At 62.2% G+C, this 22,135-nt stretch overlaps 3 protein-coding genes across 13 annotated transcripts; all 3 read left to right on the plus strand.

Moving 5' to 3' along the window:
* The first annotated feature begins 691 nt into the window (after positions 1-691).
* ECE2 (endothelin converting enzyme 2) lies at positions 692-9,391 on the plus strand. Of its 10 annotated transcripts, none has more exons than XM_066325848.1 (19): positions 874-1,232; positions 2,890-2,979; positions 3,350-3,494; positions 3,683-3,898; positions 3,973-4,097; positions 4,231-4,377; positions 4,454-4,519; positions 4,679-4,867; positions 5,279-5,421; positions 5,537-5,651; positions 5,904-6,014; positions 6,207-6,305; positions 6,392-6,469; positions 6,650-6,753; positions 7,053-7,163; positions 7,468-7,535; positions 8,176-8,366; positions 8,452-8,547; positions 8,650-9,391. In XM_066325848.1, the coding sequence occupies exons 1-19, from the start codon at positions 1,191-1,193 to the stop codon at positions 8,824-8,826; spliced, it is 2,313 nt and encodes a 770-aa protein (XP_066181945.1). In that variant the 5' UTR covers positions 874-1,190; the 3' UTR covers positions 8,827-9,391. The 10 variants fall into 10 exon arrangements, with proteins under 10 accessions (XP_066181941.1, XP_066181945.1, XP_066181946.1 ...); XM_066325849.1 differs by having other exon boundaries at positions 2,893-2,979; XM_066325846.1 differs by having other exon boundaries at positions 5,904-6,305.
* Positions 9,392-9,490: 99 nt separating this feature from the next.
* On the plus strand, positions 9,491-13,331 carry LOC136365416 (mitochondrial ubiquitin ligase activator of nfkb 1-A-like). Of its 2 annotated transcripts, XM_066325853.1 has the most exons (5): positions 9,491-10,017; positions 10,466-10,603; positions 10,831-10,918; positions 10,999-11,119; positions 11,862-13,331. In XM_066325853.1, the coding sequence occupies exons 2-5, from the start codon at positions 10,490-10,492 to the stop codon at positions 12,556-12,558; spliced, it is 1,020 nt and encodes a 339-aa protein (XP_066181950.1). In that variant the 5' UTR covers positions 9,491-10,017; positions 10,466-10,489; the 3' UTR covers positions 12,559-13,331. The 2 variants fall into 2 exon arrangements, with proteins under 2 accessions (XP_066181950.1, XP_066181949.1); XM_066325852.1 differs by lacking the exon at positions 9,491-10,017 and having other exon boundaries at positions 10,039-10,603.
* Positions 13,332-18,615: 5,284 nt separating this feature from the next.
* Positions 18,616-21,982, plus strand: CAMK2N2 (calcium/calmodulin dependent protein kinase II inhibitor 2). The gene is made up of 2 exons (XM_066325855.1): positions 18,616-18,889; positions 21,343-21,982. The coding sequence occupies exons 1-2, from the start codon at positions 18,721-18,723 to the stop codon at positions 21,411-21,413; spliced, it is 240 nt and encodes a 79-aa protein (XP_066181952.1). The 5' UTR covers positions 18,616-18,720; the 3' UTR covers positions 21,414-21,982.
* The last annotated feature ends 153 nt before the right edge of the window (positions 21,983-22,135 follow it).

The raw sequence follows: 22,135 nt of genomic DNA on the forward strand, positions 1-22,135 counted from the left end.
GCCGCCCGTACTGGGCAAGGGAAGTAGCATTGCTAGCAGGCTTGCCGTGGCCCCCACATGTCACAGACACCCGTGGGCAAGCTGCTGCCCCACCACCTGTGTTGACACACGCCCCTCCATGCTGTGTCCCCTGGCTCCTCAGTTTGGGCAGGTGGCGCTGCCTCACCCTGTCCCTCCAAGCATCCCGGGGAGCACTTTCGTCCCTTGTGAAGCAGCACCCCGGGCATCGAGCGGGTGACCTGCGGTAACGCCTTGTCCCGGACAGGTGGTCACACAGGGCTGGGAACTATCAAGGCAAGGTGTGACGTTGTGCACAGACACGGCCTTCTCCTCGCTCACCACCAAGGCTCTGACCACGGCTGTGCACCCCCGGGTGCGTGTTCTGTGGTATGGGCCTAAGGGTGACATCGGGGTGCCGTCCTTTAGGTACTGGGGTTGCGGTGTCAGTGTGCGTGTGTGCATCCACCTGTGCGGGTGCTGCACTGGGGGATGTGCCCGGGTACCGGAGCAGGGCGTGCTGCTGCGGCTCTGCACCATTACTGCCCGCTGCCGGCGCCAGTGACCGGTACCGAGCGGCGCTGGTGTGCCCTCTGAGTGCTGAAGGCAGGAGCCGGTCCTGGTGTCCCTGTGCGCGTGTTCCGGTGCCCGCTGCGGGCAGCCGGGTGTGAGCCCGAGTTCTGCCGCCCGTGCCGGTGTGGGCGCCGGTCCGAGTGCCGGTGTCGGTGAGGGAGACTGCTCCTGCCTTTGCGGCTCACCGTCTGGGCGCCTTTGCGGCTCTCTGGTGGTGCGAGCGGCGGTGCCGGTGCAGATACCAGTGCGGGTGCCGGTGCGGAGCTCCTCCCGTGCGCACGGCGGTCACCTTGGTGGGGGGGCCAAGCCGAGCGGAGCTGTGCGACCGGGCTGGGCACCGGGGTCCCCGCTTCAGCCCCTCCCGGGCCGCCGGCCCCCGTCGCTCCCGCCCCGTGCCTGCGGTCCGCGCGCCGCCGGTCTCAGCCCCTGAGGCTCCATCCCTCCGGCGCGACCCCATCTCCACCCGTCCCCCATCCCTGCCCAGCCTCGGTGCCGGTCTTGGCGGCAGCGCGGCGCCCGGTGCGGGCCATGGCGGCGGCGGAGGCAGGCGGCGCTGCGGCGGCGGCGGGGGCCCGGCGCGGCCCGGGCGGGGAGCGGAGCTAGGCGGGAGGCGGCCCGGGATGGCCAGGATGAACGTGGCCCTACAGGAGCTTGGACACGCCGTGAGTGCCCGGGGCAGCGGCGCGGCAGGGAGGGGGGCAAGAGGAGAAGGGACGAGGGGCTCCAGCGAGGGGCTCGGCGAGGGGGACAGGAGGGGGTCGGGGCACAGGAGAGCCCGGGGCTGGAGAACTCAAAGATCTAGAAGGGCTGCGGGGGCTTCGGGAACCGGAGGGAGGGAGGGTGGGCGGGGGGGCTGGTGGATTACGGGGGGCGGCGAGAGCCTATGGGATGCAGGGGCTGCGTGGTGCGGGGGCTAAGGGAACTGAGTGGCTTGAGGGTCCCTGTGCCCCATGGTGGAGGAAGAAGGACCCTCTCCAAATCCCTGCCTGGGGCTGGACAGAGGGAGCTGGGGTGGTTCAGACATAGCCTCACAAACCCCACTCCACTGAGGCATGAAATGTACAGTAATGCTGCTCATAGGGTGATCCCCAAGATAGCATCTCTGGAGGGGACAGGGGGCCCTGTCCTTGGGGGTCTCAGCCCTACAGAGAGGGTAGAAGGAGCCCCAGAAATAGGCTCCTGCCTTGAGGATGCCACAGAAGATGCTGGAGAAATGGTGCTGGCTATTGCCCAGGATGAGGACCACCCAGGAGGGGAAAGGAGCATGTTGAGAGGAGCTGGAGTGCTGGAGGGGCCAGGTTGGCCAAGCTCCTACAGGATGCTGAGCAATCCGTCCTAATTCCAGCATCTTCCAGGAGCCCGACTCAGTGGGGGGCTCCTGCCAACTGCTGCCAATCCCAGTCTCTCGCTGCAGCCCTTGGTGATGCCCCCTCCCCATCCCAGCAGTGTGGCAGTATGCAGAGCTGGGCATAAGACACTCTCTTTGCTTTTCCCCCTGCCCATCATCCTTCCCACCCCAGCTCCTTCCTGGCCCACAACACCAGCCCTGCAGGCTCAGCATTCACTTTAGTCTGCAGCACAGACTGGAGAGTGAGCTGCAACCCACCCAGGCATTAATTCTGAAGCCTAAGGATAGTTCACAACCAGCAGCATTGCTGATTCTCTTTCACCAAAATCTCCAGCATTTTCTTCTAGCTTATCCCCCCCTCCAATGCTGCTGGCTCAACTCCACCACTTCCCTCTTGGCTGAGTCCTCAGCAGCCCTCATGGCTGGATCTGTGCAAGCTGCCTTGCGAGGCTAGGAGTAAGGGGGACCCTGCCCTGCTGGCTGGTATACACTGCAATGCCCCTTCTCCCCTTGCACGCTCTGTCCTGCATCCTGGTCACCCCCAGAGCCAGGATGGGGCTGGAAGCACTTCCAGATGTTTCAGACCAGTACACATCTGCATGGAAAGTTCCAGTCAGAGGAGGAGGGGTGAGACAGCAGTACTAGGAAACCGTTGCTTGGTGACGGGGACCATGTCTCCGTGGCGATGTGTCACCTGTCGGCACGGCTGATGCCATGGCTATGCAGAGAGATGCTCCGGTGACGGCCCCCAAGCCCCTCATTAGCAGCTCTCCCCGTGCTCTGCAGGGCCACACAGGGCTGGGGCCAACCTCTAGGGGAGGCCCTGGCACACTGAGGGGGGTCAGGGGCTGCCTCAGCCCCACTGTGTACTCACTGAGCAGGCACTGGGCCCTGCCGTAAGAGCCAGAGGGTGTGGCAGGGCGGGGAACAGCTACCCCCACGCCTCTGTCCCAGCCCGCTCCCTCCCTTAGCAGATGCCCAACTACAAGCGTGCCACGCTGCAGGATGAGGAGGGGCCGGAGCCAGCGGGGGATGGCAGCGCCTCTCCCGACAGCGTGGAGGTGAGGTCTGCTCCGGCTCCTCCATCTTTCCCCTTTCCATTCTCCCTAGCCCTCGTCCTCTGGGGCCTGCCCGCAACCAGGTGGGCAGTGGGAGCAGGGTTGGGAGCCAAGCCAGACCTGGCTGTCCCCAGGGATGTGCTGGGAGTCAGCCAAAATGCAGCACAGAGTGTGCCTGGACGATCGTCCTTCCTTGTGGTTTGAGGGGGGCTGCCAGCACCCACCACTGGCTTGCCAGGGCTGCTGGGGAGGGATGCCCTGGTCCCCACCTCCTCATGCAGCCACGCCAGGCTCTGGGGACCGACGGGAAGGGAAGGGGGGGCAGTGATGTTCGGCCCCCCATGGTGCGATGGCAGGTCCTGCTCCTGCCCAGGTGGGGTTTCGGAAGGGGCCGGGGACGCTGCTGAGCCGCCTGGCCTCGCGCAGCCAGCTGGAGCTGGTGCTCTGCGCCGTCGCCATCTCCCTGGCCCTGCTGCTCAGCGTTGCCGTCATCACTCTGGCCATTCAGTACCGCAGAGGTAGGGAGACTTGGCAGTGGATTCCCCACACCCGGGAAGACACGGGAGGATGAGGAGTGATGGGTCAGCCCAGGGTGCCTGCTCCAGGTGCTCTGCCCGTCCTGGGGTACAGGCAGGGCTTGGCCCCGCTCCGTGCCTCAGTTTCCCCCAGTACACTCGCCCAGCCCCAGGCATGCCTTCCCTGCCAGATCCCTCTCACAGCACGTGCCTGACGGATGCCTGTGTCCGGGTGGCCAGCAAGATCCTGGAGGCCCTGGATACAGAGATGGACCCATGCCAGGACTTCTACCAGTACTCGTGTGGGGGCTGGATTAAGAGGAACCCGCTGCCCAATGGGCGCTCCAAGTGGAGTACCTTCAACAGCATCTGGGACCAGAATCAGGCCATCATGAAGCATCTCCTAGGTGGGCACCAAGGGGCCACAGACACTGAGGGGGTGACCCCTGTGTCACTGGGGCTGACCCACAGCCTCCCGCAGAAAATGCCACCTTCAACTCCAGCAGCGAGGCAGAGCGGAAGACACAGCGATACTACCTGTCCTGCCTCAAGGAGCAGAGGATAGAGGAGCTGGGCTCCCAGCCCCTTATGGAGCTCATCGATAAGGTGGGCAGATACCTACACGTGAGCAGAGCTGTCAGGCCCAACACACTTACTTAACTCTTCACATAACTGGGGGGAGTAGACCTTGGGGATTCACCCCATCCCTCCTTGAGGTGCCGGGTCTGTCTGCTGGCAGATTGGGGGATGGAACATCACTGGCTCCTGGAACCAAACCAGCTTCATGGAGGTACTCAAGAGCGTGTCAGGAACATACCGGGCAACCCCCTTCTTCACGGTGTATGTGGGTGCAGACTCCAAGAGCTCCAACAGCAACATCATCCAGGTTGGCACCTTGGCCCTCAGGGGTGGCAGACACCGGTGGACATCAAAATGTGTATGCTGCCCCTCTCTCCCCACAGGTGGACCAGTCAGGGCTTTTTCTCCCATCCCGGGATTACTATCTGAACAAGACTGCCAATGAGAGGGTGAGGCTCGGAGCTGGGCATGCTGCCAACAGCAATCAGGGAAAACCCACGGCAATGGGGTGCAAGCACCTGGCATCTCCATCCTGCCTGTTGTGTGCCCGCCCCAGGGAGGTGGGATGAGCTATGGTTGGCACTGAGGCAGGGCTTGGGGCTCCACAGGTTCTGGCAGCATACCTGGACTACATGGTGGAGCTGGGCACACTGCTGGGGGGCACCCCGGAGCCCACTCGCCTCCAGATGCAGCAGGTGCTGGACTTTGAAACCCAGCTGGCCAACATCACCGTGCCCCAGGCTGAGCGGCGGGATGATGAGAAGATCTACCACAAGATGAGCATCGCCGAGCTGCAGGTGGGCATGGCCCAGAGCAGCCTGGGGAGACCCTTCTGGGACATACGGGGAGTTGTCCAGAGGGCACTGGGGGGGGGGGTTCTGTGGCTGTTGCTGTCCTCACTCTGGGACACCCTGGGCAGCACCATCTGCTGTGGGACATGCACTGGGTGTTGAAGAGTAGTGCCCATGCCCCCAGTTGTTACCATTTGGGGGAAGCTGCTGCCTCATATTGTGGGGTCCAGGGATCCCCTTCTTGTCCTGCAGCATTAAGAGCACCAGGAGGGGTGCAGAGAAGGATCTGGAGGGGTGAGGGACTTTGGGTCCTTCCCAGAAAACACAGTTCCTGACCCAGGAGATCCCCTCCATGCTGAGCAGGATGCAGCAGAGTCATGCCAAGTCCCTGGTGCCACATTCCTGTGTCCCCTCCAGCTGCTGGCCCCTGCCGTTGACTGGCTGGATTACCTGTCCTACGCCCTGGCCCCACTGGAGCTGACGGACACGGAGCCCGTGGTGGTGTATGGGGACACTTACCTCCAGCAAGTCTCTGATCTCATCAATGACACTGACAGGAGGTGGGGCTCCTTCATATCCCTGGCTGTGGCCCCCATGGCAGGGGCACATTTTGGGCTCATCAGTGTCTCGAATCCATAGACCATAGTGAGCTGCAGCATCTCTCTGCCCCCGCAGCATCCTGAACAACTACCTGATCTGGAACCTGGTGCAGAAGACGGCCTCCAGCCTGGACCAGCGCTTTGAGACAGCCCAGGAGAGGCTGCTGGAGACACTCTATGGCACCAGGAAGGTAACAGAGGGCTCTGGGATCCAACCCCCCTGCCCTCAGCCTGGAAGCAGCCAGGATCTCCTTTGCCCTTCAGATGCCCTTGGGATGCTAAAACCTGGATGCTTCAGTGGGAACCCAGGGATTATCTTTTATGATGGGGATTTTGCTGCTGCATGTCTCCCCTCTGATGAGGAGGCAGAGCCAGGCTGGGTGAAGGCACGGGAGCAGACAAGTGAGCTGAGGGTCTCACGGATCTTCATCTCACTCCCATAGTCCTGCACACCCCGCTGGCAAACCTGCATCTCCAACACGGATGACACACTGGGCTTTGCGCTGGGCTCCCTCTTCGTCAAAGCCACCTTTGACCGGGACAGCAAGGCCATTGTGAGAATACTTCTGTCCCCATCCCCTCTCCATCACCATCTGCGGGAATCCCAATTCCACCCAAGCCTCAGGGCTGAAAGGCAGGGAGCTGGGAAATGGGACCCCCAGCCCCAGGGAGGTTGTACCCTGTCCACCCTGTCCCCACCAAAGCATTGTGGGGGGCAGGGGGCCTTCATTCCCTCCCCTCCCCAGGCTGAGGAGATGATCAGCGAGATCCGTGCAGCCTTCGAGGTGTCCCTGGACCAGCTGGACTGGATGGATGAGAAGACCAGGCAGGCTGCAAAGGAAAAGGTGACCCCAGGGAGGGAAGTGGATGGGAAACCTCACCCTATCCATATAAGCTCCCTTAGCTCACTGCTGGGGCCTCTCCCATGCAGGCGGATGCCATCTACGACATGATTGGCTTCCCTGACTTCATTCTGGACAACAAGGAGCTGGACGATGTCTATGATGGGGTAGGGAGCATCCAATTTGTGGGGAGAGGCTTGGTCATGCCAGGCTCTGGGGGCTCTGTGGTAGAGCAATGTCATTAGTTGGGATGTTATGCAAAGCCACCTCAGTACTGAGTTCATCCTGGCCAGAGTGTGGGGAACCACCCTAGTGGTCCTGTCCTCATCGCTCCTCTTCCTCACCAGTACGAGGTCTCTGAGGACTCCTTCTTCCAAAACATGCTCAACTTCTACAACTTCTCTGCCAAAGTGATGGCTGACCAGCTCCGGAAACCCCCCAACCGTGACCAGTAAGGGGTGGGCTCAGGGGGGAGGGGGGAGGATGTGATCCTGGGTGCCTGGATGGCATTGGTTCATGGGGAAGAGGTCACCCTCATGGGGTAGTACAGCACTGTCGGTCACCTGTGGTGGCACAGGTCACCTGAGGTAGCTGTAGCTTATCCCCAGGTAAGGTCCTTGGTAACAAGATGGGGGCAAAAGTGTCAGCCTTGGGCAGGGCCCTGTGGTGGGCAATGGCACAGGAGAGTGCTGGGGCTGGGGTGAGAGGGACACACTCCTGCCTGTCCCTTGTCCCACCTCCCTGCCCCAGGTGGAGCATGACCCCACAGACTGTCAATGCCTATTACCTGCCCACCAAGAATGGGATCGTCTTTCCTGCTGGGATCCTCCAGGCTCCCTTCTACGCCCGCAACCACCCCAAGTGAGTTTGGCATGGGGGGCACCTCCTGGAGGCATGGGTTGGATCAGGGCCAGAACACCACAGAGCACTCCCACAGTGAAAAATAAAAGCCCTGAAGGGCTTGAGTGTCCCTCAAGGCTTTACATCCTGCAGTCAAGACAGCCTTAGTCCCCTTAGGGCCACCAGTATCTCCAACAGGAGTGATTCCCAGCTGGGTCCCAGCTGGAGCAGAGTTTCATCGGGTGCCCAGACAAAGATAGGGTGGGCTGCAACAGCATCATGAACACATCCTGTACTTACCTGGTTCTTTTTCATGGCCCCACAGAGCCCTTAATTTTGGTGGCATCGGCGTGGTGATGGGGCACGAGCTGACCCATGCATTTGATGACCAAGGTGAGAGCCTACAGGCACCATTGGCCCCGACCTCTGTCACCTTCCTGTCCCCCGTCAGCCCCTGCCCTTGGCATGGGGGAGAGGTGCTCTGGGTGCACAGGGGGTCCCGCTTTGCCATCCATTGCATCATGTGTGCTCGTGCCCCCCTGGCCACCCCCTTCTATCGTCCTGTCTCCCCAGGTGGCACCTGCTGATACCTCCCCCCGGCTTCTCTGTGCAGCTTTCGCTCCATCCGCTTGGTGAGGACACAATGTCTGCAGCCCCAGCCCCCTTCTCATCATCCTCCCTCCAGGGCATGGGATGGGTCTCTCTCCCATCCACTCTGCTTTGCGCCTTCACCACAGCCTCGGTGCTGACATGGGGTCATTGAGGGAATTTGGGGTCACAGATCTGGGCTGAGATAGTGAGAATGCACTGGAGGATGCCTGGGGACCCAAGTGCATGGCAGAGCCTGCCCACAGCAGGGGCTGGGGGACACCTTCCCCCGTGGGTGTGGACCCAAGGTACCAGGGCCCCCTGGCATCCCCCGGTGCCCATTCCCCCACCACACCCCATTCAACTTCGGGAACTCCTCCAGCAGAGGGGCTGCAGGGGGACAGCTTCCCCTGGTCCCACCCCAACCCACGGCTCGGTCCTGCAGGAAGGGAGTACGACAAAGAGGGAAACCTGCGGCCATGGTGGCAAAACTCCTCCCTGGAGGCCTTCAAGAACCGGACGGCGTGCATGACGGAGCAGTACGGCCGCTACACCGTCCACAGCGAGAAGGTCAACGGGCGGCAGACACTGGGCGAGAACATCGCTGACAACGGCGGGCTCAAGGCAGCTTACAATGTGAGTGCCGCCATCCGGAGGGGACACAGACCCCCGTCTGTGTCTGTCTGTCCCTTCCCGGAGCTTCAGGCCAGCTCTCCCGCAGGCTTACAAGTCCTGGCTGCAGAAGAACGGGGAGGAGAAGCGCCTACCAGCCCTGGGGCTCACCAACCACCAGCTCTTCTTCGTGGGCTTTGCGCAGGTAGGGCGGAGCGAGATGATGGGCTTCTCGTCCCTCCCTGGCTCCTCGGAGCCACCCCGCAGCTCCCCATCCTCATCCCTGAGGCCGCTCCCGCTCCGTCAGGTGTGGTGCTCCGTCCGGACGCCCGAGAGCTCCCACGAAGGGCTGGTGACCGATCCCCACAGCCCCGACAAGTACCGTGTCATCGGCACCCTCAGCAACTCCCGGGACTTTGTCGAACACTTCGGCTGCCCCCTGGGCTCCCCCATGAACCCCGGCAAGCACTGTGAGGTGTGGTAGGGACGGGGAGGGTGCTGGGGGCAGAGGGGATGATGCTCTGCTGTGCCCCCCCTCCCCAGACCTCAGTGGCTGCCGGAGCTGGCCACGGGCAGAGAGCAGTCCCCCTGCTGTGCTCACAGTGCACACCCCACCTCTGCATCCTCCCCGGCACACGCGGCCCCACACCAGGCACCCACCGCAGCCCCATCCACAGCTTGGGGCTGGACACGGCCGGCGGAGAGGCTGTAGCACCCCCAAAACGCAGCTCTGCCCCCCAACCCTGATGTGCTTGAGTCGGGCACAGCTCAGTGTCCCCTGCGCTGCGTCCCCTCCTCAGGCGGGCAAGTCAGAGGGGTCCCAGGGAAAGCACTAGAGCCAAGATCCCCCTGCTCCTGCCCCCCCAAACCTGCCGGAGATGGAGGCTGGGGGCCACCCGGCTCCGCGCTTCCCTCGTCCCCTCCCACCCCAGCTTGGCTTCCCCATCCACCTCTGCTGGGACCAGCGGGCGGCAGCGGGGACTCTGGTGCCTTCAGCTGTGGGTGGCTGTCGCCGAGTTTATTTAACGATTAAAAGCAGTTTCCACTTACTCCAGCGGCTCGGAGTCCTTGGCGGTGCCGGGGCGGGGGGAGAGGTGGGATCTGCACCGCTGGGGGAGGGTGACTCCAAGGCTGGGGACGCGTGGGAGGTGAGACATCCCGAGCGAGGGGAGCGGGGGATGAGGGGGATGAGATGTCCGGACGGACATTCCCTGAATGAGGGAAGCAGAGTTGTGGGGAAGAATACAACAAGGCTGGTGGGGACGAGTCAGAGCCACGGGAGTCGCCGGTAAATTCCAGACCGGGGGTCCCGCTGCTTTCAGCGCGGGAGATCCTAACCTCCCCCGAGCCTCCACTCCGAGCTTCCAGGGACCGCCTCGGCCGGTCCCGCTCTGCAAAGCGCGGCCGCGGCCCCGCCCCGGAGTCTCCCGAACTCCCCGGTACCGGGACCCCGCGGCACTGCTCGGCTACGGACAGAGACGCTCGCAAAGGCTCCTGGGAGTCGTGGTTCTGCCCGCGGACGGGGCAGGGCATGACAGGAGTTGTAGTTCAGCGTGAGGGATGCTGGGAAAGGTAGTTCGGTCACGGCAGGCCCACCGCCTCACCGCGAGGGCTGGACTACATTTCCCAACAGGAAGCGCAGTAGGGCCAGGGTCCGGGCCCGGGCGCCTCGGGGGTACGGGGGCATCGGGGCCAGGCGCGGCGGCGGGGCCGGGCCGGGACCGAGCCGGGAGCTGCGCCGGGGCAGATCGCGGGGCTGGACCTGGGTGGGAGCCTGGACCAGGCCTTGGGCTGGGTCACGGGTGCTGGGCCTCGGCCCGATCCCGGGTGTGGGACTGGGCCCCGGCTGGGCCCGGGATGCAGAGTCGAGCCGGGTGCCGGGCACCTGTTGGTCCTGGAGGTGAATTACCACCGCAGGGGCCGTGGGCAGGCTTGGCCCTGGGGCGGCAGAGCGTCGGAATAGGGGAGAAGGAGCCTCCCTGCCTTGGGGTCAGGGGCAATGAGACAGCGCCTCCTTGGGGGCAGGAATCCAGGGACAGCCCTGCCTTCAGAACAGGGGCAGTGGGATGTCCCTGTCATGGGTGACACGGCCCCATTTCCCAGACAACGTGCTCACCTTGCAGGCGTTGCCGCCCAAGCCTGGCACCATGGACAAACCCATCACTCCGGGGGAGCTGCTGTGTCTGGGCTCCAGCCTCGCCTTCTCTGGCCTATTCTACTACCTGTACAGGAGGAAAGCCAGAGTTGTGGCACGCATACAGGTAGCCCTGTCTCTCAGATGCTCTTTCCTGCCCATTTTCCCTTCCACACTGCCCTCCACACTTTGATTTGGGTGCATACACTGAGGCCTGCAGCCTGCTCCATCCTCTGGTGACTTCATGACATGCAGAACTGAGCAGGCCACATCCTGCCAGAGATCTCCACAGAGCCATTCTTGCCTACAGAGCCTGTCCCTGCCCATGCTCACACTCAGTCCGTGCTCTTCCAGGAGGCCCCAAAGCTCCAGGTTGATGACAATTTGCCAGCCCTGGTGTCTGCAGCTGAGGGGAGGTGCCTGCCTTATGTTGCCCTGGAAGGTAAGGACACCCTGTGGCCCTGAACAGGGGACAAGGGCCAGGATCTCTTCTTCTGGCCGTGACACATCCCTTGTCCTTAGGCATAGTGCTGCCAGCGCAGGCTGCACTGACCAGTCACTACCATGAGGGGCTGCAGGGTGTGATCCAGAAACTGCTGCTGAAGGAGCATCGGCTGATCTGGAACAGCTTGGCCCGAAGCTGGTGAGTGATGGGAAGGGGCCGTAGGAGAGGGCTTGCAGCAGTGAGTCCAGACGCCCATTATCTGGGGCCACACAAGAGGCAGAAAAAACTTTGGTCCCTATGCTTAGCTCAATAGCAAGAGCTTAGAGCTTCTCTGTGTTGTGGCCAACAGGAAAAGTGCAGTGATCATCCCCTTGTACTCTGCACTAGTGAGGCCACACCTTGAAGCCTGTGTCTAGTTCTGGGTCCTTCAACTCAGAAAGGCCATTGAGCTGCTGGAGCAAGTCCAGAGAAGGGCAGCAGAGCTGGTGAAGGGCTGGAACGTGTCTGATGAGGAGCAGCTGAGGGACCTGGGGATGTTTAGCCTGGACGAGACTATTGGGTGGCCTTACTGCTCTCTACAACCCCCTGAAAGGAGGTTGTGGCCAGCTGGGGATCATCCTCTTCTCCCAGGCGACCAGTGACAAGACAAGAGGAAATGGCCTAAAGCTGTGCCAGGGGAAGTTTCAGTTAGAAATTAGGAAGGACTGCCTCACATAGAGGATGATTAGACATTGGAATGAGCTGTCCAGGGAGCAGGAGGTTCCACCACTAGGGAGGCAATGGAGTTGACATGCTTGGAGGTTTTTAAGACTGGATATGGCATTTAGTGCCATGGTCTAGTTGACAGGCTGATATTCAGTCCTAGATTGAACATGATCACCACAGAAGTAAACCTGACTGATACTGTGATTCTCCACACCCCAACCCTCTCCACTTGCAGGAGCGATAGTGAGCGGGTGCTCTCAGAGCAGATCTACACCGTCCCCTTCCTGCTGGCCTCGCCACTCCCTGAGGCAGTGACACAGGTGAGTGTGGACAGCCCGCTCCAAGCCGTCTGCCTGCCTCTGGAGATCGTGTACGAGCGGTTCCAGCAGCCAACCCACGGCTTCCGCGACCTGCTGGGCCAGTACCTGATCGGGGAGAAGCCCAAGGGCATCCTGGAGACGGAGGAGATGCTGCGGGTAGGGGCTGGGCTGACGGGCATCGGGGAGCTGTCCATGCAACCCGACGGCTCCCTGCACCTCCAGCCACCGGCCCAGGGAGGCGAGTTTTTCCTGTGCCTGGGGGACTGGCAGACGGTGCTGTCGGAGCTGGAGTCGGCCAGCGGGCTCTGGAAGGGGGCAGCGTTGGTGTGTGCGGCAGCGGGGCTGGCCGTCCTCCTGCACGTCCTGTGCCGCGCCTACCGCCGCTGCCGCGCCAAGCAGCAACAGGAGGACAAGGAGCCGGATGGGGAGGAGGCCGGGGAGCGGGCGCCCGAGGAGTCCTGCGTGGTCTGCCTGTGTCGGCCCCGCGAGTGCGTCCTCCTGGGCTGTGGCCACATCTGCTGCTGCTTCCGCTGCTTCCAAGCCTTGCCCACCCGTTTCTGCCCCATCTGCCGGGGTCCCATTGACCGCGTGGTGCCCCTCTACCAGGCCTGAGAGCACCTGGGGCTGCCCTGGCAGGGGCAGTGTGAACTGGGCCAAGCCTGGAGCCAGTAGAAATCTCAGCTGTCTCCTCATGTGCAGCTGTGAAATTCCTTTTGGAAGGGAGGGGTTTTGGTGTGCCCTTCAATCTGTTTTGGGGAGGGGAGCAGTTACAGCCTCCTCATTCTCCCTTTGTCTGCCAGAAAGACCCCCCTAAATATGAAGGCTTGAGGAAAATCTACACAATGCCTGAGCTGAAGAGCTGAGACCCCATCCCCACACTGGGGCACTACTTTGGCTGCCAGCTATTGGACTTGTGTCTCCTTCTGAGCCATGACCCCCCAAAAGCCATGCAGGATTTCTCCCTTGTGGTTTTTTTCCGGTGTGTGGATTTAGGGGGAGGATCATGAGGGCAAGACCAGGGCTGGTGGGACACAGCAGGCACAGTGGAGTAGCAGAGATCCAAACCCCCCTGACTCACCGCAGTGATACACCTTGGTGCCACCTTTGTCCTGCCACCCCAATCCATGTGCCTACAGCCACTGCCCAGACAACACTGGGAACACCCAGGGGCTGGCAGTGATGAGTCCCTTTGCCAGCTGCTCTATCACCAAGATGGGAGCTATGTCCGTCTGTCACTCTCTGCAGGGAGAACAGCTTTAGGGTGCCACAGAGCCTGCCCTTGTGTCCAGCCCCACTACACCCGGCTTTCCTGCTCACCTCCTGGACAGGACCGAGTGTGGGAATGACTTGCAATGGTGTGTGGAGTGATAAAGCCAAGGAGCCGAGCTTGGCCTCACCTCTTCCTTCGCGCCGTTAAGCTGGGGGCTGGGTGGGTGCTGGGAGCCAAGGCTCTCCCCTTGGAGGGGTGGGCACCACTGCCTCCCCTCCTTCCTCATCCAAGGAGCTGGCCCAGGTTCGCAATGGAGCCCAGGTGCATCTCCTCCAGATGCAGCGCTGGATGGGGGTGGCAGGACACACAGGACTGTTGCCAAGGTGATTGTGCTCCTTGGGTCTCCATGGCAACTGCTCCCCTGGACTGCTCCCCATCACTGCCTGGCTGCAGTTGCCCAGGCAACCCACGGGCTCTCCTGGCTCCTGCAGCTTTGGGGCACCCAGGGTTTGGGGGTGGGGGGACAGTGCTTGCTGGCAGGCCACTGTGAGCCAGGTAGGAGTGGTGGGATTGGACGGGGATGATGTGCCCCCTCCCCAGAGCAGTGGGCAGAATTTGCAGCCAGGCTCAGAGCTTGCTTGGGGCAAAGGTGCTTTGGCAGGGTTGCCCCCAGGACTGAAAACCAGACAGGAGGCCCCCGAAGACTCAGTAAGGCCTCCTGGGACCCACATGCATTTTTGGGGTGGGGATGTATGGGGAAGTTCTCTTCCTCCACCCCTCCAGCCTCTTCCCTGGGCTGTAGAGTGAGCAGTGGGGCCCAGATTCCCCCCTCACACCCCCCCCCCCCAACATCGGGCATCCCCCCCGCAGCAGGAGGGATTTCGGGAAGGAGATAAATACCAGATGGGAGAGGGCCGGGCTGCCAGGAACACACTCTCTGCATGCCAAGAGCTGCTGGCACGAGTGGGCGCGTGGGCTGGGGAGGGCGGGGGGTGCCCCTGCTCCTGGAGAATGCTCACCTCATTCCCCAGGGCTCAGCAGCCAGCCAAGGATGGGACAATTAGAGAGGGGTCTGCACCCCCCTACTCCCCCTTGCCCCCAAAGGTGCCCAGGGCAGGGAACACACCCTTTGTGCTGACTGCAGGGAGGGAGGCTGCCATCCCCCGTGCTGGGGCACAGCCTTACTCTAGCCCCACTCGGGTCTCTGCCACTCCCAGGAGGCCACCAGCCCGGCAGTGGCCTGGCTGCAGACCCAGCTGCCAGTGCTGCCTGGCATGGCTCCGGGCAGCAGCATGACTCACCCGCTCAGCTCACCACCAGCCAGAGCTTGCCGTGCCAAACCCGCGGCATGGGCTGGCACAGGGGCTGGCACAGGGGCTGCCCGGCCACGCTGCAGTGCCTGCATCCCCAGACAAACCTCCTCTGTGCCTCCCACGGGTATTTGGCTGGGAGCAGGACAGTGTGGAGCTCACAGTGCCTTGGCTGAGCATGGCCCAGCCTCCCTCTGTATCGCACAGGCCACGCATCCTGACAGCTGCCTCCTCTCACCCGCAGGGTGCTCCTGTGTGCCAGCCCGTGCCCATGGCCTCCACCCGCTCCCCCCCAGGGCTGCCAGCCCGCTCTGCCTGCCTCCCTGTCTGTTGTCATGGTGACCAGATATGTGGTGACAGGCAAGGATGGAGCCTCACACCCCAGCAGGGCTGTTTGCCCAGCAAGGTTGGCTTCCCCCCCTTCCTGCTCTTCCCCTGTCACCCCCAGGTCTCGGCAGGGGACCCCCCGTGGAGCCCCTGCCCTAGGCAGTGTGCTGAGGGTGATCCATCTGCTCAGATGCCAGGATTGCAGCTCTGTCCCAGGCAGCTCTCATGAGGAATGGGGACAGCACCATTCTCCTTCCACCTGCCCTGACAGGGCACCGCTTTCTCAAAGCCAGGCTGTGCAAAGAGACAAACTCATCTCAGTAATGACAACCTGTCTTTCTTCCCAGGGGAGACCCTGTCCCTCCACGGACAGCCTCATCTTCCCTCAGCAGCCGCTGCAGGAACAGCAGGTGATGAGGAGCATGCCATTCTTGCACACTTACCTTGGGTTCACCCACAGGACAGCTGCCAAGCAGGACACCTGTCCCCCAACATCTCTGCGCTATGGTGACAGTGTTCACCACAATCATTGTCTCACAAGGCCATCCCCACCATGTGTACCCAGCTCAGTGTGTGTCTCTGCTCCCCTAAAACACCTGGACCATGGCACAGGCAGCACACAAAGCGGCATCCCCTGGGCTTTGGCTACTGAGAGCCAGCAGCAACAGCCCGGGATGGGCACATCCCCAACCTTACCAGTGACATAGTCCCTCATGCTGGGATGGGGACTCAGGGAGAGCATCAGTGCCAACAGCAGGTGCTCAATGAGGCCCCCAGTGGCTGCCACTGCTGTGAAACAGAAGTGCCATTTCACGTTTCTTGGCAGAGCTGGAAGCAACACAGATGGAGGCACCCGCACTGGCCTCCTGGCATGCCTTGGCAGCCCCAGCCCTGTGGCACCAGCCCGAGGTGATAGCACTGCCTCCCAGACGTGCAGCAGAGAAAGCCCTGGGTCCTGTGGCTGATGCCTCCTGCCTCCCTCCTTTCAGCTCCCTGACATCCAGTCACTGCCTGCCAGGCTGCTGACCCCATTCCTGCCAGGCATTGGACTGGATGGGAGTGCCTGGTGGTTCCCAGCTCCAGCTGCCCGGGGTCCCTGCAGAGCATGGGCAAGATGTGCTCCACCACAAGCCACTTGCACACACACAGGATGACTTTCCACCATAAAACTACTTGAACCATCAGTGCTGCAGGAAAAACCCTCACCTCCATCACGGCACCTGGACTAAGCACCCAAATTCCTACCAAGGGTAGGGGCAGTATCAGTGGAGCTAGGGCATGGCAGGGCAGCTGGTGAGCTTCCAGAGCATTGCCCAAGTGTGGGAAATGCAGCCTCTACAACCTCTACTGCCAGCCCCACTGCAGCTGGGAGTCTGATGCTGTGCCTCCTACCCAGCTCCATACCCACTGGAGGGGGAATGGCTGGGCTCCAGCCCTTGCATCATCCCCAGGGTGACCCAGCTCAGGTGCTGCTAACCAGGTTTAAGGAGCCAGGGCAGGAAGAACCACCTGCTTCCCACTCCCACAGCTCCCTCTTTCCGGTAGAGTTGGCTTTGTGTTGGACAAAAGGCTGAAAAGGAAGCAAGAAAAGGAGATTACGTGGCTGCTAAAAGACGGATAAGGAAGGCGGGATAAGAGCCAGGGGAAGGAGGGTGCTCATCTGGCTCACCAGAGGGGATGCTACATGCAATGGCAGGGGATGAGGGGAGTCTCTTATGCACCTCACTGCCAACCCACTCACAGTCAGGTCGTTGGTACCTTCCCCTGCTACTCAGGGATGTGTGACAAGCAGCACGCTTCGGGAAACAGAGACTAGAGCTGTCCCAAGGAGCTGTAGAGCCCAGAGCCACAGTGTTGCCCTGTTCCACCCACAGCCCAGCTGTGCTGGCACAAAACCAGCCCTCCTTTTTCCTGGGATGGGCAGACGCTCCTTCCCACACCCCAAATCCCAGGCAGCCCCACAGAGCTCCCTCCACCCCATAAGCAAGTCAAGTAACTCCCCTGGGTGTGAGGCACTGTACAGATAAAGGTATGGGCTATGTGGGGCCATTCCCAGGGTGACCCCTTTCCAGCCTCTCCCCAGCAGCCTGCCAGGCTGGAAACCCTCCTGGAGTGCTACACTGGTGCCACTCACATCCCACACAGCCCATCTGCTCCTCTTCTCGCTCACCCCCGGCCCCGCGCGTGCCACGGTCTGCCTGTCCCTGCCCACGGGCAGTGGCACGTGGGCTCAGCAATGGGAAAAGCAGGCCACATCTCAGCGTGGGCCTCTTGCCTATTTTCTCAGGCACTTTTCACAGGAGCAGAAGCTTTCACATGAAAAAGTTCAAGCTGGTTCCCCAGCAAAGGCATGAATTAAAGCATTGCCTTGCCAGGAGAACAGGTACCACTGCCCCGACCTGGCTCTGGTAGGGGACAGCAGGAACCAATATTCTGCAGATCCAGGCACAAAGGTAAAAGCATGGCTGAGCCTTCCCAAAATAGAAGAATCTATCTGCCCTCATGGACCAGTGCAAATGCTCTTGTGCAGCACCTTTCAACAGGATTTCAGATTATGGTGGTGCTGGAATAGCAAGATGAACTACAGGGCTATCTGGAAAACCCCACTCTCACCCCCTCAAGATATTCTCATCAGGCTGTAGGCTGGCATGAATGAAGTGCCATTTCCATTCAGGGATCTGGCTTAGCTGCAACCCAGGATGCCCACGTGAGCAGCAGGACCTGGATGTAAGGGAGCAGCAGGATTGGGACTGCTCCAAGACAGGATGGTCCTCTCCAACCAGCCAGAGCCACTGCTGCTGTCACCATCATTCCAAGATCAAGGGGTCATGGCTGTACCCACAGTTCACTCAAGAAGCACCAAATTTATCCTGAGCTTAAATAGCCCCACAGCCATCCCAGGTGACCTGAATGGGGAACGTCCTGCGTGAGGCTGCTCAGAAGCACCAATGCCAATTTCTGCAATCACTGCCCTGGTAGTGAACAATGTAGGAGGAAAGATTCAGGGTAGGTCTGGAGTAGAGGTGTATAAATACCAGTGGGGCTCTGCGGGGACACTGGGATCATCTCTTGCTGCCTCATCCGAGGTCCCCCAAAGGATGGCCCTTCCCCTTTTCCACAGAGAGCCCCCAGGGTCAGTGGGACAAGGGGTGTCCCAGGGCACGGTCCCCACTTGACCACACTTTACAGACACCTGCAGAATTACACCTGTGCACCCCTGCAAGTATATGGAATGGGAGGATGAGTATATACATACATGGAGGCCAAGAGGACTAGCAGGGGTTGAGACAGGACTGGTGTGGCTCCAAGGGGGAATCCCAGCACCAAGTGAGGCTACAAGAGTCGGTGCCTGAATGGGTGTTGGGCAAGAGACACAAGTGAGGGGCTGAGGAAGACCCAGGGTGGGAGCTAGCCTGGAATTCTGAGGGTTGAGCTTTCTGGGCTGTGGGGTGCTGGGGGACTGGAGCAGTGTCAGGCATCTGTCTGGCATCACCTCTACATGGCAGGGGAGGGCTCAGCTGTGTCTGGTGGTCCTCAGCTGTCTGACCCGGTGGCACCCGGCTGTGAAAAGGGTTCCCCTCTCCATAGGGGCACCCCGTGATTTGGGGCACCCCTGAGATGAGGCGACCACCTGGGAAAGGCAGTGCCGGGGGGACCATCTCGCTCCGGGGCAGGGGCTGGGGCCGGTGTGGTAGGGTCCTCATCCCGGGCGGGCGGTCACCGGGCACCGGCCGCGGGGGTCCCCCGTCTCTGTCCTGGCCGGGCCGGGCCGCGGCGCTCCGGAGCCGCCCCCCGCCGGGGGGGTCCCCGCTCCCCCCGGATGCATGACTTCATCCTTCCGCCCGGGTTTCCTCCCCGCCGCCGCCGCCGCCGCCGCAGACCGGCTCCCGGCTCGGCGCGGCGCGGCTCGGCCCGCTCGGCCCCGCCATGTCGCAGGTGCTGCCCTACGGCGAGGACAAGGTGGGCCGCTACGGCGCCGAGCCCGAGGCGGGGGAGCTGCCCTTCAGCTGCCGCCTGCAGGACACCAACGCCTTCTTCGGGGGCAACCAGGGCAAGCGGCCCCCCAAGCTGGGACAGATCGGCCGCGCCAAGAGAGGTACCGCCGACCCCCGCCTCTGCACCCCCAACCCCGCCTCAGCCCCGCGGCATCCCCGGCACCCCCGCATCTGCCCTTCAGCATCCCCGGGTTTGTCCCGGGACCCTCGGATTTGCCCTGCAGCATCCCCGGCATCCCTGACCCTGGCTCCTGCATCCCCGACGCTGCCCCACGGCATCCCCGAGACCCACGGATCTGTCCTTTTATCCCTGGTGCTGACTCCTGCATCCCCGGCACTGCCCCACGGCATCCTCGGAACCCCCACATATGTCCTGCAACGTCCCCAGCACTGTCTCCTGCATCCCTGACGTTGCCCCACGGCATCCCCGGGACCCCCGCATCTGTCCTTGCATTCCCGGCTCTGCCCTGGAATCCCCGGCTCTGCTCTGGAATCCCCGGCTCTGCCCTGCAGTGTCCCTGGCTCTGCCCTGCGGCGTCCACGAATCTGCCCTGCAGCATCCCTGGCACTGCCCCTCGGCATCCCCGGCACCTTCCCACAGCAACCCCAGGATCCACGATTTTGCCCTTGCTTCTCTGGCATTCCCGGCACTGGGCAGTGCATCCCTGGCACCCCCAACATCCCCTCACGAGATCCTCAGACTCCCGATTCTGCCTTTATATTCCCAGTTCTGCCCCATGGCAACCCCTGTCTCTGCCCTGCAACATCCCCAGCACTGCCCCACACCATCCCTGCGACTCCCGGCTCTGCTTTGCATCCCCAGAACTGTCCCCTTCCACTCCTGGCACTGCCCCCAGCATCTCCATCTCTGCCCTACATCAGCTCCAGCTCTGTCCCCCGGCAACCCTGAGACTCCCCAGCTCTGACTGACACCCGCCCCTGAAACGACAGGCGCCCCCATCCCCTGCTCCAGACACCACGCTGTTCCCCCAGTGTTGCCCTGCAACAGCCCCCGCCTCATCGTGGGACTACCCCTGGGATTACCCTGCAGCATCCCTGGGGCTGCCCCTGGGACTATCCCCCAGCACCTCCGTGAGTGCCCCAGGGACCCCTCAAAACCGCTCCTCAGCACCCCTGGGACTGCCCCCCTCTCATTCTGTATAAACAAGCCTTTATCCGAGGATCACCAGGAACAGCCCCCCTGCCCCCCTAAAGCTCTCTCCTTTCACATATCTGCTTGCCGCAGAGACCACCAGCAGCCTGTGGCCATGCTGATCAGCAAATCCCCCACCACTGTACTGTCCCCCCAGGACTCCAGGAGCCTGTGCCGTGCCCCCCCGTACTTTGCCGCTTGCCGCAGAGACCCCAGCAGCATCTCCCCTGCTTCCATCAGGACCCAAATAACTGCCCCCCTCTCCTGTCTGCACCCTGATCTGTCACCACTGATCTTCCCCAATGCCTTGAGGACTCTTGAAAATGGCCCCTGCTTTTCCTGCAGACCCCATCCCACCCGCTTGGGGGTCCTCCATAGGCAAATACCCCTCCTGAAGCTGCAGGGACAAGCAGGAGGGGGGAGAGTTCCCCCCTAGTTCAAATACACCCCAGCCCCGCAGGGGGTGAGCGCTGCCTGCTCCACTGCCCCCTTTTGCAGTGGTGGAGGCTGGGTCTAGCAGCCCCCACTGGGGTGATGGGGGGATGGTTCTCCCTCAGTGGTGTTGGGGTGTCCATCTGCTCTCAGTGATTCTGGTGGTTGGTGTGGGGGGGTCTGGTTAATCCCCCCCCCAGGAGGGTTACTGGGGGGGGATTACTGACCAACCCACTAGTGATATTGGGGTGGGGGTCTGCCCTCCACCCCCAGAGTGATGTTGATGGAGGGTACCTGCCCAGCCAGTCACGGTGTGGGGTAGGGGGAAGGGGTGTGTGTGTAGCTCCCTAGTGATGCTGATGGGGGTTTGTCCAGCCTCCCACCGCTGCTGCTGGGGAGGGGGCTGTCCAGGGGGTGGTGCTGGGGGAGGGGGTCTCTCTTGAAGGAGACATGACGAGGGGCTCTCCAGCCTCCCATGGTGATGCCGATGGGGGTTTATGCAGCCCACCATGCTGGTGGGGGGCTGTCCGGCTCCCCCACCAGTGATGCCGATGGTGAGGGTGGGTGTCCTGCGCAGCGGGTGATGCTGATGGGGGTCTGGCTGCCACCCCCGCCGAGCAGGCGGTGCCCCCCCCGCTGGGTCATTACCCATTCCAGTCCTGTTGCTCTCATCAGCGCCTGCCGCAGAGAGGAGGGGGGGGTCCTTCCTGGTCTATTCCTGCCCCCCCCTTCCCTAATCACCCATCCAGAGGCAGCCGGCTGGCTGCAGGGGGCATGCTGCCCCTACCGAAGCCGGGCAGGGGGGTGATCCCTTACCCCCTCATCCCGATTGTACCCACCTGAACCCCCTTTGTCCCACTGCCCAGCACCTGGGGGCACACCTGGAGCCTGAACGGGGGTGAGGGCCGGGGTAGAGGAGCAAAAGCTGTCGGGTCCCCTCGCCCACGCGCCCCCCGCCTGTCCCCGCAGTGGTGATCGAGGATGACCGGATAGACGAGGTGCTCAAGGGCATGACGGAGAAGTCGCCGCCGGGGGTGTAAGCCGGGACCCGCCGCCAGGACCCGCCGGCCGAGCCCCGCTCCAGCCCGCCGCCCCGCATGCTGGCTGGACCGCCGTCGAGGAGGGGGAGGCCATGCCCGCTGTCCCCCCGCCCCGGCCCGGGGGGAGGCCCTGCAGCCACCACCCCCCCCCGAGCCATGCACTTTACCCCTCCGCCTCCCCCGGGGCCGGGACAAACCGCCGAGCCCCCCACCCGGGGCGAAGACCCCCCTCCCCGGGGAAGGGGTCCAGCCCCCTGCTCCGCGGCGCGTCCCCCCCATCCTCCTTGGCGGAGGGTCCCCGAATTCCGGGGTGACCCGGCCCCACGAGCAGGGGGGGAGCGCTGCTGTCCAGAGACATTTTTTGCTCCATCGTTTTTTGCATGAGCTTGGTGGCCCGGGCGGCCGGCCCGGGGGCCGAGGGTCAGCCCCACCACTCCGGCACGCTTCTTTTTAAACAGAAACTCCTCATATTTGTATTTTTATATCCGAATCTTTGTTAAAAACGATCTGCTGACGTTGAGATGTCGAAGTAACTGCATCGAGAAAACAAACGAAAACAACCAACCAACCAACCAACAACAACAAAAAAAAGGTTCATATTTTTTTCCATAAGAAAAAAAAGACAAAAAAAGAAGAAAAAACGAGGGTAAAAATTAAAGGGGGGCGAGAATGATGGAGGGAGCATGAGGAAAGCCACAGGAGGAGGGAGGGGAGCAGGGACC

Source organism: Sylvia atricapilla, chromosome 10 (assembly GCF_009819655.1).
Source record: "Sylvia atricapilla isolate bSylAtr1 chromosome 10, bSylAtr1.pri, whole genome shotgun sequence".
Classification (NCBI taxonomy): Eukaryota; Metazoa; Chordata; class Aves; order Passeriformes; family Sylviidae; genus Sylvia; species Sylvia atricapilla.